Below are 16,243 nucleotides of genomic sequence, written 5' to 3'. Positions count from 1 at the left end.
AAAACTGGGTTGTGAACTGGGGCTCTGCGTGCTTCAAACTTCCCTTTAGCTCCTGAAGTTCTTCTATGTCAGTTTTGGAAAAGTGGTATTTATTTCCTTCCTTTTGAGAACAAATTTCCTTCAGTAAAGTAACAGGATATTAAGTTAGGTGACTATACATGACTGGATCAAAAGAAATCAAACAGGAAAGGTAAAAGAGCAGCCTAGACAACACCCACCCCCCTCAGCTATAAACCTCTTTACTGTGTTTATGAGGATGGATTCCTCAACTCTGTATCTGGTGATGATATTGTTTGCCAATGACAAGATGATGGAAGACACCACGGAAGAGAAGCTGTTACCAGTTTTAGTCTGACAAGGACTTGGCAGCAGCTTCAACTGAGTCCCCAGAGGAATGCAAGGTTAACAGTTAAAACCAATTTCACAGGAATATCCTATTTTAAACCTTGTTCTTCAAGCAGTGTGTGCTTTTTGGTAAAACTCAATCCCACTTAATTCTGAAAGTTGGTTCCTATGCCATTTCATTGCAACTACTCTTCTTTTCGATCCCCTATCCCTAGGAGGGGAAACTCATATTGGACCTAGATCTTTCACTTGGCAACAACAGAATATAAACTAGAGAAATAAGACAAAGGGTGTTTGGGTTATGGGGATATCCAAAGGGATAACTAGCTATGGCAAAGGCATGCTCTAAGGACACGAAGAACTGCTGCTTTCTGAAGTTCTTGTCAGTGATTTCAATCAGATTTCTAAACAAAATGTAGTGAAGCTCTTGCCAATTCAACATGAGAAATTAATTACTGGGGCTTGAATTACAGAGGCTTGAAGCTGGTTGAACACAGAAAATGTAGATTTGGATAATGCACTTTGCACCAAATAAGCAGATAGAAGAAAAACATCAGTGTTTTGGTTTTAATCTTAAAATTTGAGTCTTAAGACTTTTAAGTTCAAAGATTTAAGGGGTGGATAGGAGGAGAGGCAGGGATAGAGAGGAAAACAAACAAGCAAGCAAGCACACACCCAAAGATAATTTTGTTTTGGACTGGTAAAGAAAATCTTGTCTGTCATGAAAAGAACTAATGATCTAATTTGCTCAGTAAATGAAAAAATAGTCTTTAATCATGAAATTACACAGTTACCCATCATGTGATTTTAAGTAACTGTTAAGAGCCTTTTAAAACAAACAAACAATAATAATAAAAACTTACCTCAGTTGTTTTGCATAGTTTTGCTCAATTTCTATCCTTTCTTTTACAAATTTTGCATATTTCTCCAAGAAGTCAATGCCCCACTGCGTATGCTTGTCTAAGTTATCGAACTGATCCTTAAAAACAAAAGGAAACAAGAATACTGACAGTTAGTTAAAAATCACACCAATACCAGAAATGACATATAATTTAAGAGTTGTACTTTGAGGGAACGCTTTCTACCTGGATAGAAGTCACTAAAGTTACAAATCAGTCATACATGTGTGCATACACCAGCCATGTACCGGAACAGTAAGCCGTACAGGCAGCCACAGATCTAGCTCTTTCCATAAAAACATCTCTAAATATCTTCATTTAAGTTGTGTGCAGCCTTTGATCATTTTCACAAAGCAAACACACCTTTTTCCCCCCTAAAAATACACCTATCGAAAAAGTGGATATTTTCCACCAAGATGGTAAAGACATAACTAGAGATTAGTATTAGATAACTAAGGGAAGTGACTGTTCAACAAAAGAGATGCACTTGGCAATTTTAAAACACAAGTAGTAATAATTTCATTTGGCATGAAAAAGTAATTCCACTTTTAAGATTGCCCACTGAAATAAAAATAATGCAAATTACAGCTGCATGACTAAGTTGGGTATAGTCTGCATATGAAAAACATTTATTAAATAAATCTATACACAAAGTTCATCATCAGCTTTAGCAAAGATTCCAAAGAAAGCGAACTTGCTCTTATCCATTGAAGTTATGGTAAAGCAAATGCACAAAGCAAACAGGAGAACCAAAAATAAACAAGACTTCCAAAAAAATGGTTGTGTGATTATTAATAAATTAAATCATCTCCAAAACTAATCCTTCACTTCATTCAGTATTTATCAACATCTATTGATCCTAAAAATTCTGCCAATGGAAAAATTGAGGATTTTCAGCTCAAGCATTTCCTGTAAATTTTCTCTTAACAGTTACTTAATAATCCAAAAATACAAGCAACTGCAACATCAAAGTTCGCGTGTTCGGTATAAGCTGAAATCAAATACACTTCCCACAAATTAAAAAACAAACAAAACCCCACAGAACAGTGGGGGAAAAAGCCAAAGAAGCTCTTAAAAGCAAGACTTAATTTACATAAGGAAGTTTGGAATGAAGGGTATTTATCAGAAGCTCATTCAGTAACATGTCCGAACCTAATGAATTATTGTCAACCTTCAGTATTACCAATTTAAGTCCGATTTCAAAATGCAATAGGATGATCTGAAGTTAAATCAAAGAACACCAAAATGCTGCATAGCTGAAGACTAAAGGAAAACATTCATTAAAATAGGTATCAAGATTACACACCTATATACAACCAATGGGAGTAATAAAAAAAGAGCTATGGACTTTTAACAACATGAGGAATATAACGGGATTCAGGTTCCTCTCAAGTCTTGCCTCGCTGCTCTTAGCATTTCACACCACAGGCTAACCACGGCTGTTAGCGCACTGAAGGTGTCAACACAGAGGCATGCCAACCAAGCAGACATCCTATTCCACTGCTAGCCATGTGCTCTCTGGATCCTCTCTCCACCAAAAAAAAGCCAACCACCTCTCCCTGATGTTTCACCAAAGAACCACATTAACAGGGAAGAGACAGAAACGGGACTGAAGACAAGATTTCAAAATATTTGGGAAACCAGCCAAATTTACCCCATCTGGACAATTCAGCAATAATTGCTTTCTGTCAAATAAGGTCACATTCCTGCTATTGTTTTTAGAAGAGCTGCATATGCTTTGTTTGTGTGTGTGAAAAGAGGGAGATGGTTATCACAGTGCTTTTAGTTTTGAAGCACTGTTACACGTACGTATAAAATTACACCATTCTGAAAAGGCCTTTTTTATATTGTACTCATTTTGTAATTACTCTGACTATATTAACCTGACATCCAAAAGAAATTTCAAAAAGGTGCTGTTGGCATGGAGCCAACATCCAAAACCATTTAAGAAAATGTTATTTCCTTCAATGAACACCAGAACAAAGCCTTTGCTGTCCTACTTAGGCGCTTTAGACCACGGAGCTCTGATTTGATACTCAGGTTTTATTAACATTATGGAATGCTAAATTACTTGCATTTCAGAACGTGCAATCAGAGAAGATGGCTTTCCAAATATTTTGCTCAAACAAAAGAAGATTCTACCAGTCAAAATTTCCTCTTTGCTACTAATATGAGAGTGGAACGGAAAACCTATTACTCTCCCCTCATGCAGTATGTTCTTGCTCTTCAAAAGAGTGAGACAGCTCCACAAGGTCAGTTTGCTTGCTGTCCTTTTTTTGTCAGCAATTATATTACATGCTATCTTAGAATGAAGCATACAGTATGGTGTCTACAAAAATAATACTTTCAGGAAGTATAAAAGCATCTTTTGAACACTGGCTTATGAATGACCAAAGCTGAATGCCTTAAAAAAAAAGAAAGAAATTGATTATTTATAGATAACAATTTATGTTCAAAATAAAAACACTATTAAAAACTTCCATATAAAAACTGATAATTAATCAATTAAATTGGACGTACTGATGATGTCTCAAACTCTCTCTATATAATCATGTACATACTGCACAACAGAGCTCTCAATTAACAAATAAAATGTATGTTAAGTGAATAATACATCTGCTTTACAATTCTTCCAATTCTTGAACACAAAACCAAAGAACAGAAGTCTGCAGAGTCACACAAATCATGTTACACTGCTCAGTAATGACACTGAGATAAATGAGCAAAAAAGAAAAGTAGCATCAATGAATCAGCAGAAAGAAAAAAAATGGATCTTTTCAGAAAGGCTTCTAGATGTGAGTCACAAATTTAATCCTTTCAACTTCTCTCACGTAGCACCCACGTTTGAGGCTCTGGGTCTCAATCAAGCCAAAGGCATCCTTTTCATCCTAGAACACAAACAGAAAATCTTTCACGCTGCTAAAAAGGAAACCAAATTATGCACTGAGAAACAAACCAGGCTATGCAGTATCTTGAATGGAAAAAAAAAAAAGCCAAAATTGGGCAATACTATACAGAGAAGAAAATGGACCAAACAGATGCAACAGACTATCTGCCTGGAACTATCAAAATTGATCTATCAATGTATTAATACAGCCAGCTGCTTTGTAAGAAACGTGAAAATTGCATTAACTGAAGATCAGCAAAAGGCAATTAAAAACAAACAAACAAAAAACCACATCCTACGATATCTGGTTGTCTACTACTTTGATAGCAAAGAATTTTCTCTACAACATTCCAAAGCAAAACACACATTGCTGTTTGTCCAGTAACTCTCCACCACCCTTAACAGCTGAGCAGGCAATTTTTGTAAAAAAAAAAAAAAATAATAATAATAATAATAATTTAAATGCAGCTGACTATTATTAAACTGATTAATGTTAGCTAATGGATGGTGGCCCTCAGTAGAAACTGCCCCCTCAAAAGCCGGAATGCAATTCAAAGTCTGCTTTGTCAAAACAAATCTGAGACTTCACAAAAAGCTGTAGTAGGTGAATATAAACTATTCCAAAAGAAGTGTTATGTCCCTAAATTTTACTTCCAGATTATTTAATGTAACCATAGATTAACACTACGCATACTTCAGTTATGCAGTTCTAAACTTATCAGGTTGTTGCAGATACCAGGGAGCTTTTCAATAACAGCAGCTGAAGCATCAAAGCAAGTAGCCGAGCTGAGTCAAATCTGCACTGGAGATAAAAACATCATTTCCCAAGTTAAACTTAAGAACTGATCTCCTCTTATTGGCACCTGTTTTTTCCCCCAAACAAACATCAAAAGCCAATAAAAAGAAAAAGATAATGAGGATCTCTTCAGAGGGATAAACACTGAGTGAATGCTGCAGCATAAATGCCAAACCTTTCCTCTTCCAAAAACTATCTGTAGCTAGTCCAGCCACTGTTCATCATAGGATTTTCAAATGAAATGTGTTAGGCCAGACTGAGATTTTTAAACAGTTAATGTTCCCAGTTTTCACTGACTTGGAAAGCAGTTATACTTGCATTAAAAGCTAGGACTGTGGTATTAAATTCTGTAAAGAAAAGATAAAATCTGCTTTACTAAATGGTTCCCTTACAAAAAGCTCTAGTTTATCAGATCAACATCCAATTGTGGATTATTGCCAATTTCCCTGACTTCCATTTTGATGATCTCCAGACAACTCAGTTGAAAGCCTTAAGAATCATCTCAAACACAGAACTACATCAACTTATGTTTAAGCAACCTACCTCAACTAATAATGTTTAGATCTACAATCACTTTTAAATAATAAAACATTTTATTCCAAATTATGAATGACTTTATGCCTGTATCATTTTATTCTCTTGACTCAATTTGTACATCAGTATTTCCATAATTTTATCTGACCACAGTTTTAGTCTGCAGTTACCCAAGTGACCTTATTTGCAGTTTTGAAATACTGGCACAGGATTAGTTCTTTCCCTGTTCTTTGTTCTCCAGGCTGTCTCACTTGACTAGTCTAAACTTCCAATTAAGTGAGTGGGAGATTAAAAGCTGAATTCCACATTCAACTCTCTAAATTCTTAACCCTTCCACAAGTCCTGTGTAAGGAAATACATACTACATTCCAATGAGATTCAATGAAGAGAATGTTTCAGAGCATGGAGCAGCAGGATGCAGGTCTTGTTCAGGTAAAAAAAAATAACAATAATAATAATAAATGGAATCAAAAAAGTCCAGTTCATTTGCAAATAAAATGTTGTATTTTATATCACTTTAGGAAAAGCAACCATTTACTCATCTACAAAACCACAAGTCCAAAGTAATCCAACTGACAAAATAGGGCTGATTATATAACTCAATCTAATACTGTTTACTGAATCTAAGCTCATTAGGGTTTCCCAAATTAACTGGAATTATGGATAAAGTTAAATGATAATGTTCTTCCTTCCTGCATCTACAGTACGGCAGAAGACAAAAAGCCCCAACTACACTCAAATAGTTAAGCATTTTAAGTTAAATTACAAAGTGACAAATTTCACATATTATCAAACCCTTCTCCTGAAATACCTGGTGTGTGCCTGAAACATGAAGCCTGTTTTGTTTTGTTTTGTTTTGTTTTCCTTTTTTAATGAAGATAAAGGCCTTGAATTAAGTTCAAACTGTTCAACAATTTATACCAAATCTTGTCTACATATATTTTTATAAAATAATAAATTGATGTGTATTCAACATATACGTTATACTTGTTTAATTTGTGGTGTTTGTGCAAAAAATTACTCATGCTACATGAGAAGTTATGGAAACCACAATATATTAATGAGAAGTTACCAACAGAATACTGTGTACCTTCCCCTACTTGTCCTCAGCACAAATTAGATTATAAAACTGTATTTTAATTAGAGAATGTTACGGTAATCTATTTTGGACAATACATTTCAGTTTTTCTGATCTTTGTAACCTCTTCTGTGTCTGTTTTTTGTTTTCCTTTTGTCTCTATCTTTACGCATTCCTGCTTCCTTTTCTATCTTAGTATAATAGCTCTTCTATTTTACTGACTGAACTGATTATCACTTCTCTCTCTTCCTGCCTGTTTGCTTTTATAATTATTGATTTGGTCTTCTGGTCTTTCTTTCTTCTTGCAACTGCAATCTGCTTCTTTCTAACAGGGAGACTAGATCTGCTTCCAGCTAAACAGTAGTTTATTTTTTTAAACATCCTGTTAGTTTTAAATCTAAAAACTAACAAAGAGCTGCTCTATACCGAGAACAAAACAGAAGCTGTCTTGCTTTTCTGCTTTTGTGAAAGTTCTGTATAGTAGCTTCCAAACAGACTAACCTGTAAATTATACCTTATTGCTCTCTGAAAATAACCTATGTATTAAACTTAAGAGAGGGGAAGAAAGGTGGCTAAACATTGTTATAAACTTGAAGATTAGTGTAAACAAAAAGGGTCAGAGCAGCAACACTGAAAGCCAGAACTGCTCTAGAAATAAAGCAGAGGCACTCAGAGATTAAGATGACAAAAACATAAATTTACAGGTGCATACATGTAAACTAAAGAGTACTTCACATTCTAATTTCATACTAAAACAAATGTTTAGTGTAGACTGTTCAGACCCTTATAGTCTGAATAAAACACTCATCTTTTGAAGACAAAAAAGGAAAAACAATATTCCTAAAAAAACTTCTGAAAACACATTGTTAGCTGACCTTCAGGATGCAGAGCTATTTTGCTTATGAAAACGAAGAAACTGAAAGAGCAATACCAACTCTTTGTCAACTTTGTTGTTAAAAAGTTGAATCTCTGTATTTTATTATTAGAGAAATGTTTGCAAGATAAAATTAGCAACCAACTCAAAAGTGATACTGAACCATTGGAGACATAGCCACCCTTGAAGATAACATACAGCAAATCAGGATTTTACAGAGAAGCTACAAATGGAGAGTAACAGTTGAGGAAGAGAAATACAAAGTCTGTGTTTCTCTCTTTTAAGATCTCCTTAGACCACCAACAGAAGAACTGCACTGGGATTTCTTTTTTTTTAAATGGAAAGTCATGTCTGGCAGGAGGGGATGCCTTGCTTGGCAGCTAGCAGCTTCAGAGACCTGACAGACCCCTTTCTGTCACTTTGCAGGAAGAGGCAGGAATCTACCACAGACAGGCGTACAAAAGTTTGTGGTTGCTTTTGGAATGAGCAGCCAGAAGTGCAACACAACTGAGTTCTGCATTTGGAGATCAGCTGAAAAACAAGTAGGTAAATAAAGCCACTAGCACATCTACCGTATTACTGTACTACAAGAGACCGTTTACATTTGGAAGTAAAAGTACTGACACAGATTTCATGGCAGATTAAGCTAGGATGATCCAAGGAGTCACTGAACCACTTCTGTGAATGGTCAGACCAGTACAAGCATCCAGACAGGGGAAGGAGTGATCCACCATTTTCAGAAGCAGGCAGCTGGTGAATTAGCTCAGCCATCTTATGGTATGGTGTCCTTGAGGACACCGCTTGGCATTACAGATTACAGCTGTGCACTTCAGTTCACCCATGCCACTGGCTGTATCTATTGGACTAATGATTAGATTTTAACAGCAGTAGTTTTCTGCCAAAACAGCAAATTGATTGTCCCAGTTCACAGCTGCGGCATTGAGCACCAACATTAGTAAAAGTCTAAAGGAACAAGCTGCTACAGAGGGTAGCTCAACACACACTCCTGTTGTCCAGCTTGGGAGTAACCTCTAAAATTCTTCATTTAATGGATGTGCATCTTCATATGAATTGAATGGTGTGTCTACCTCACTGTATCAGCATGTAAACCTAAGTGGAGAGAAACTCAATTCTTCTCAAGCTTACCTATGGGTCTGCCTGAATGCAGGCACTTTGCGAGTGTCCTGGGAGTGCCTGAATGCTGTCAGTAGACAGAGTCAGAGAACGACAGAACGGTTGGGGTTGGAAGGGACCCTGAAGACCATCTTAATTCCAACCCCCCTGCCACAGGCAGGGACACCTCCCACTAGACCAGGCTGTTCAAAACCCTATCCAACCTAGCCTTGAACGCTTACAGGGATGGGACAAGAAGCTTACGTAGATTTTAGTCCTAGTTATGTCACTTGTAAAAGGAGCTATGAAGACTTTAAGCTTAACCATAAATTAACTGCGATATAATGCATCACAGTAAAAACATATTAGTGTTTGTTCAAAGCTCAGAGATGCTGTTGCTCATTGTAAGAAAGACCTGGAGATAATCCCACCTTTATAGAAAGACTGGAACAAAACAGAGTATAAAGCACTGTGGCTACGTATCAATGAAGTAGCAGAATACTAAATTTGCTGCATGTCCAATAGCCACACAAGGCCTCAGACAAAGCAGAAGTTCTGTAACAAAACAGTGCATTTACAGCATGACTAGCGTTAGCCTATAGAAAATCTGAAAATCTGCAATTATCTGGCTGGAAAACAATGCTTCAAGTTTTTTACTTTTGAAAAGCTGTGTAAAGAATGATTTTGTTCCTCAGTTAGAAGGGTTATTATATGGTTCTACAAAGTACAAGCTGAACATTTTAGTGTACTATGAACCACCATTGGTGAAACTATCCAAAACTTAAAACTAAGAACTTATAAATACCTCTGTAAAAAATTATACATACTTCCACAATGTTATTAGAAATGCATCCATAGAAAGCCAAACGAGCAGGAAGCCTTGACACTTTCCAGTTCTTGCATATGTGACCTAACAATCTATTTTTGCATTCTAAAGGATAAGTTTTCTAAAAACTTGTAGAAACAGCAAAGAGATCGTACCTACCACCAGCTTCTTCAGAGAGCAACTGACTTAAATTCCTGCTCTGGCCAGTCTAGCACAGCATCCAACAAGCAGGGAATCTACGGCTTTTCTCCCCTCCATGCAGTAACAAGTGAACTTAGAACAGCATGCTCAGGAAAAGGGAGTGGTACATGTGTTACAAAGGGAACAGGTTCGCTGAGAGGAGGAGGAGGTAATTACCCTGGAGGTAAATCAGCCAGGGGAGAAGTACACAGGAGACACTAAGGTCAAGCTAAATGTTTTGTGAAGGAATCATTATTACAGAACACCAAGGTACCCTCTATCATACCTTCAGAAGAGAAGTTCCACCAGCTTTGCTGCTCATTCTGTCGTGATGCACCTGCAGGACACTGCTTTGCAGGACACAGTTGCTACTTAGCGAGTGGATTCCATCCCTTACACATACACGCACAACTCTGCACAAGCGGTTTTTCAGTTTGTCCAATTGCACTACCATGAAATCCAGCTTATATTATTTAGTGGAAATTTTAATGACTGTGACATGGGTAAAATAACTACTAGTTCTGAACTCCCTAAAAGCCAAGATGACTGTGATAACAACTGACACTAATTTAGAACAAGGAAGTTCTTTCTGCCAGCTGGGGTAGGGGAAAAAAGAAGGGAGAGAGTATCAACTTCCCTGTCATCCAAGTATCACTTCCCTGTATTTATTTGCTCAGCTACGTTAAGTAGACAGTACTAAGGATACCATTTTTAACTGACGTAAAAACCATAACAAGTAGGGTCTACAAATCCCATACAGAAATGTCAATTTGCTGCGTTTCGCATTTAAAGATGCACATTTAAGTCTTATCTCAGTGGAGCAAACACAAAGAAATAAATTGTATGGTATATATTGTATCATGCTGCTTATCTTTCTGACAAGTAGGACAAACCTAGCATAAAAATATTTATACAGAATCCAAGCACTGAGTATCAGCAGCAGAAATGACTTCACAGTTCCAGCACAGAGAGCAAGGCCCCTTTTATCTTTTTCAGACTTTTAACAAAGGTATAGGTTATTTGGAACGTTAACCTTGACTCAACTATTCCTAAAAATATATTTCAGGACACTATTCCTGAACAATAATTTGGAGTAAATAATGAACTCATAAAATAAAATTTATAACACAGGAACAAAGCAAACGCATCCTGATGTTAACTTTCAGATCAATTCTCACAATAAATGTAACTGAAGTAGCCAGTAAACCTACAGAGCACTGTACCTTCAGGTAAAGATCAATCTTTTACCTTTAAACACAGACACGGAGATCCAGACAGAAACTCCTCATTGAGCTTAGCTCTGGTAAACTGTATCATCTATTCTCACAATTCCTATTGCAGATATACTGTAACACAGTGAATGCAACTGGAATATAAGAAGGTCTTTCAAAGTGCTGTTATCAGCACCTGTCAAACAGATTTAAGATGAAGGCATATACCTTACCTTTGATGCTCCTGGTACTCAAAAAATACAACTGTACTACACAGACTGTAAACAAAATTTTGCTCTTCTACACTATTCAGAGTAAGGTACCCATACACAGGTATTCTGATCACCTCTTCAATTTTATTGAATGCAATTCTTAGCGTTTTGTTGCTTGTGAAAGGCTGCAAATATTAACAAAATAGTTTAATATGTCTGTACATACATACTCCATTCTGAGCATGTTCTCCTCCCATGAAATGGGAGTAGACACTGTTCTATATTTCAGAAGATCACAGGGGACTGGTGAGGTAAACAGCCAGCAGAACTGGAAGGCTAGTCTCTTAACTCATTCACCATATGCTGTTTGTTTTTGTCAACTCAATAGATTAGGGGATATTTCTGTTAAACGCCCTGTCCTAAGGTGAATTTCCCCTTTTGGTATCACCTGTGAATATTTTAGCGTTCAAAAGAAAGAATAGAGAAGGCACACCATTTTCCCTTCACGAATATCTTGCAAACAACAGGAAGTGTTTTTCAAACTTGATTTTAAAACCAGATCCACATACTTAGCTGGAGATTGACAAGGCAGTAAATTAGAGCCTTCCTATCTTCCTTGGAATATTATTTCAGATAAAAAAAAAAAAACAAAACACCATGTTCACAAAGGAATCTACTGCATTCATTGTTTTTAAAGCAAAATTCATAGTAGTATTAACATAACTGAATAAAGAATGTTAATTAAAACCAGATGTCACTACTGGCATCTTCAAAACCACGGAATTTTTCAAAGTTTCACGATTCAGATAAATAACATTAAAATGTAACATGATTCCGCTGTGTATTAATTTATCTCAAGAGTTTTTAAGATATAAGCCCAGAAACTATACAGCAAATTTCTCTTATACTTCACCGTAAGAGACTTCAGCATCATAACCTGGTTTATATGAAAAATATTAAGATTATTCACAGAACACGTTTTTCTAATAGAAATGTACTTCGCAAGCTCAAATAATACAAACACACTGTTTCCCTGCCAGATTAACAAGATATTTTTCCTTCCCAAATACCTTAAATTTCAAGGAAAATGATCAGTGGTGTAATTTAACAATAAGCACATGCACTCTGTTAGAAGAGTAGTGTTTTTAAAACAGAAAAAAAAACTAATTATCAAAATACACTTGACAAAGTTTTGAATGATCTTCTGCATCGCATCTATCACAAACAGTCACATAAAGGATTCATTTCCCAGATGCTTTAAAACTAACAGTAAGAATAAGAAAAAATATCACAACTCTACAAGAGCAGACTGGGCAATTCAGGTTAAAAAAAATCACAAGGTCTATTGTGACAGTGAAATTTGTTTTCATATATAAAGAAATCATAAGCAAAACATTTTGTAACTAACAATATGAGATACGTTCAATGGTACTTTGCACCAAGATGAAATATCTCCACTCTCCAGCTTCAAAGTAAATTAATGAACCGAAACGAAGGTAGCAAAGCTGAATCAAGTAACAGTCGAGAACATATTTTTATCTTCCCACAAACGAAAACAAGTCAGCAAAAAAATGAAGCCTCTTTTCCAATGATCTAATGAAGTAAAACAGTCATGAAAGCCACAGGCTTCAGGTTTAACTTTATGGTCCGATTACGTCAGCATGGCAAAAGTCTAAAACGCTAAGTACAAGGTACTACAAGTAGTTTATCGAGATTCTAAAAATACATATAGGACCTTAGAAGTTAGGTTTAGAAATTGTTAGAAATTGATTGATTGTTCTCAGTTTCCCAGCATTCATTGCCAATAATCTAACAGCATTACTTCCACCTTAAGTCTGTACAGAGATGAAACAACTACGCTTCTTTCAGAATTAATACTAAAGAATGAAACTTGTATTTGAAGCACCGATAATTCATTATGCCTCATTATTGAAACGAAAGCATCAAAGTTGGCCCTTCAGCATTATTACCTTCAGCTGATTACACGGTTTCTCAAAAATTGCAAGGCATTTCATGCAAAGTCAGGACATATTCCTCATATAGCCCACAATTACAGCCTTGCAGTATAAACCAGACAGAACATGGAAAAATATTTTATCTACAACCTACTAAGCATAAATACCACCAGCATCTGATTTCCAAGAATTTATTTTAAACCTCTAAGAAAATGACTGCAGTTCAATTATTGCCTGAAATTTCAGTGAAATCAAATGATAATGCCTCAGAATCAAAGCAGTTGAAATTCACTGGTTGTTAGGCCATGAAAACACAAAGAGTAGCTAACATAAATGGCCTGACATTGTTTTATTTGTACCTACTCAGGTTTTAACTGACAGAGCCAATTCCTGGTTTTACTGTATTCCGACTACAACCCACTGATTGGGTTCTATGTGCAGCTCCTCACATCTCACTACTTCGCTTTCAGGAATGCAGAAGATGAAATTGAAACTCAGGGAATTAAACTTCACTCTCAAGAGCTAGCCTAATGCCCTGAAGAACTGCGGTATTGTTCTGGGAAACAGATGGTCATTAAACTGCCCAGTACCAGTACCAAAGGAAAAATGTTTTTTAAAAAGCCATTTTAGCAAGAAGTTGCTTCCCTTGCTATTAGGGAGGGACCACAATCAGGAACAAACTACTTAGTAGGGTCTCAAACCCAGAGAGATAGACAAAGTAACCTAGGTTATATGAATGCAGTAGTTGAACAGGAGTGAGAAGAGGACAAGGAAAACAAAAAGCCTCACAGCTTTTACAAAACAAAGAAGCAATCAAGCAAAACCAAAACAAATAACACCCAACCCCTACTTCCTTAGTCTCCATCTAAAGACTTAATCATATTATCACACCCCTTACTACAGGAATAAGTATTTGAGCCCTGCACCAGAGTGAGGAAACTCGGCTTTACCAAAAGTACTTGCCTCACATGATGACATTTCTATTTGAAGTTTGATGGCACTGTACACTATACAGTCCCCTCACATTATTTATGAAGCAGAAAAATCCCAAGCAATTGGATTTTCCTGATTAAGTTACCGTTTATCTTCAAGAAACTCATTTTTCCTCTTTCAAACATGTCATCCTCTGAGATAAAAGACCTAACCAGAAATTCCAGTCTGCTGTTCTTTCCCATTTTATTACAGGATCCCAAACTGCTTTTCAACAGGAAGTTCATCTTTTTTTTCCTCTCTTCCAAATAAACAAGCACCTTCTTGGCTATTCTGCACAGATCTCAAATGTCACTATCTAATTCTTAGCGAATTCTCCAGACAGTAAAAAAAATAGTTGTTAAGATAACATTTTAATTAATGAGGTTAATTCTGAATCCTTTGAAAGTAAAATTTTCACCATTCATAAATCCAAGTACTAACCCATATCCCACGTTCTACTAAATCCCAGTTTCCAGCAGTCAAAGATTGTAAGTCTGAAATGAGATCCCATAGCAATTAATGAAAATAACGAAACATCAGTAATTTTTGCTGATTTAAATAATTAAGGGCAGCAACCACAATCTACAGCTAGAGCCAGGAAACTCAGATGTAAAGTTGTAACACAGAATATGCTGCATATTTTACCGCAGAAGCACACTTTGGGAACCAAGCAGGGTGAAAAATAAAAGACCACTCTGTAAGATCACCTGGAAGAATGCATTATTACCGCAATATCACTGGAGTATAAGCTGACTTTATTAGCTTCCCATTTGTCCCCTCTCTTAAAAAAAAAAATAATCTGCTCTGAGAAGTTACTTGTATACAATACTTACTTTCAAGCACATCCATGCACTCCACTGATCCTGTGAGGCTTTTGTACACAAAATGAACTAATGCTCATACAATACATAGACAAGTATCTGCACTATTAGTACCTAAACAAAAGTTTATCTAAGGGAGAGGAGGGAACTCTTACTTGACTTTTCAGAGCCATATTGATTTATCAGTCCTCATTAATGAACCTTCATAGAGTTTTCCACTTATTAATCATAAATTTGAATTCATTTTCAGGGAAAAACTACAATAAAAAGTGTTTCATTAAAATCCAGATAATGCATATAATCTCTTAACTTTAACAATGCTTTTCATTGCTTTTTATCTTTTATAAACTGTGGACTTAACCTTTAACTCTTCTTTCACTTGAGCATCTGATTTCTTTCCAGAATCTCAAATCCATGTTCTATGTTAATAACATTTTCTATGTTGTTTTTGGAAAATTAGGCTCTTTCAAGCCATTCCAACAGCTGCAATCTTTATCCATTCTTTATGCATCTCATTTTTAAATTATTGCAACATCCTTTCCTCTGGTATTGAGATATCATTTCACTTGCGTATGTTTCTTGAGTATTCTCACCCCATCTCTTTGCATCCTTCTCTATTGCATCAAACATTGGCTTCTTGACCTCACTTTCCAGCGCACTGCTGTCTGATTCCAACTCTATCACCTCATCGTACCAAAGGACTGACACGTGCTTTCCAAGAGACTCCAACACTCCTTCGTACATTTCAACAACTATTTCCTGCTTCGTAGGTTGCTTATGATCTAATCCCTGCAAACATTGCAAATTCTCCCTGCCCTCCTCATTTGTGTTCCAAGACAAACAGTTAAGATGCTGCAGTTGAGATCAGTGCCCATCATGCTACATGAGATTTGGGTCTGCACAACTCTGTCATTTGGCACAGCCAGTAACTGACCTATCTCCTGCTGGCACTCAACTGGGAATAGTCCTTTTACTCTGTGCACAGCATAACAAGCACAGCACAATTCAAACCCACTATGTGACTAATGGCTCTAGGCATCAAATAAATACAAACAACATAGAACACTCCAAGTATTGATTACGGATGTCAAATACACTGAGAATATTCCTCTAACTGTGCATACCTTCACATAAACAGCAAAAAAAAAAAAAAAATCAAGACAATTAGATGTCATAGAAGACTGCTAGAACAGGAACAATTTATCCATTATAAAAATAAAAAATAAATTGGACATTAGGTACATTAAAATTTCCTCTACCTGAACATTCCTCTACTGCAGAAAAAGCCAATTGTAGCACAGCACAGATAATGTCTTTGGTTCACATGTATCAATTATGTTCCTCCTCAAAGTTGAAAAAAACCCAAAAACTATGCTGCCTACAGCAAATACTTATTTGAAAATATTATTAGAAAAGTGACACTTTTTTTTTTATCTTCTTGGAAAGAAATCAAGCTCCTGGGGAAAAGAAGCAAATGAGTGTACCCCACATTCAATCTCCCTCAATTACTCTGCTAACCGGAGTTTACAGAGAGAAAGGT

At 36.2% G+C, this 16,243-nt stretch overlaps 1 protein-coding gene across 4 annotated transcripts in view; it reads right to left on the bottom strand.

The window, feature by feature from the left end:
* Positions 1-16,243, bottom strand: part of FNBP1L (formin binding protein 1 like) — a 53,447-nt gene that overhangs the window by 29,205 nt on the left and 7,999 nt on the right. For all 4 annotated transcript variants that reach the window (XM_083847469.1, XM_083847466.1, XM_083847467.1 and 1 more), the window contains exon 2: positions 1,209-1,324. In XM_083847469.1, coding sequence (XP_083703595.1) covers positions 1,209-1,324 — 116 coding nt within the window. The remainder of the gene's footprint in view (positions 1-1,208; positions 1,325-16,243) is intronic.

This window comes from Anser anser (genome assembly GCF_964211835.1).
Source record: "Anser anser genome assembly, chromosome: 8".
In the NCBI taxonomy this organism is placed as follows: Eukaryota; Metazoa; Chordata; class Aves; order Anseriformes; family Anatidae; genus Anser; species Anser anser.
Note: the sequence above shows the minus strand (reverse complement) of the source record. Positions and strands in the feature narration are given on the sequence as shown.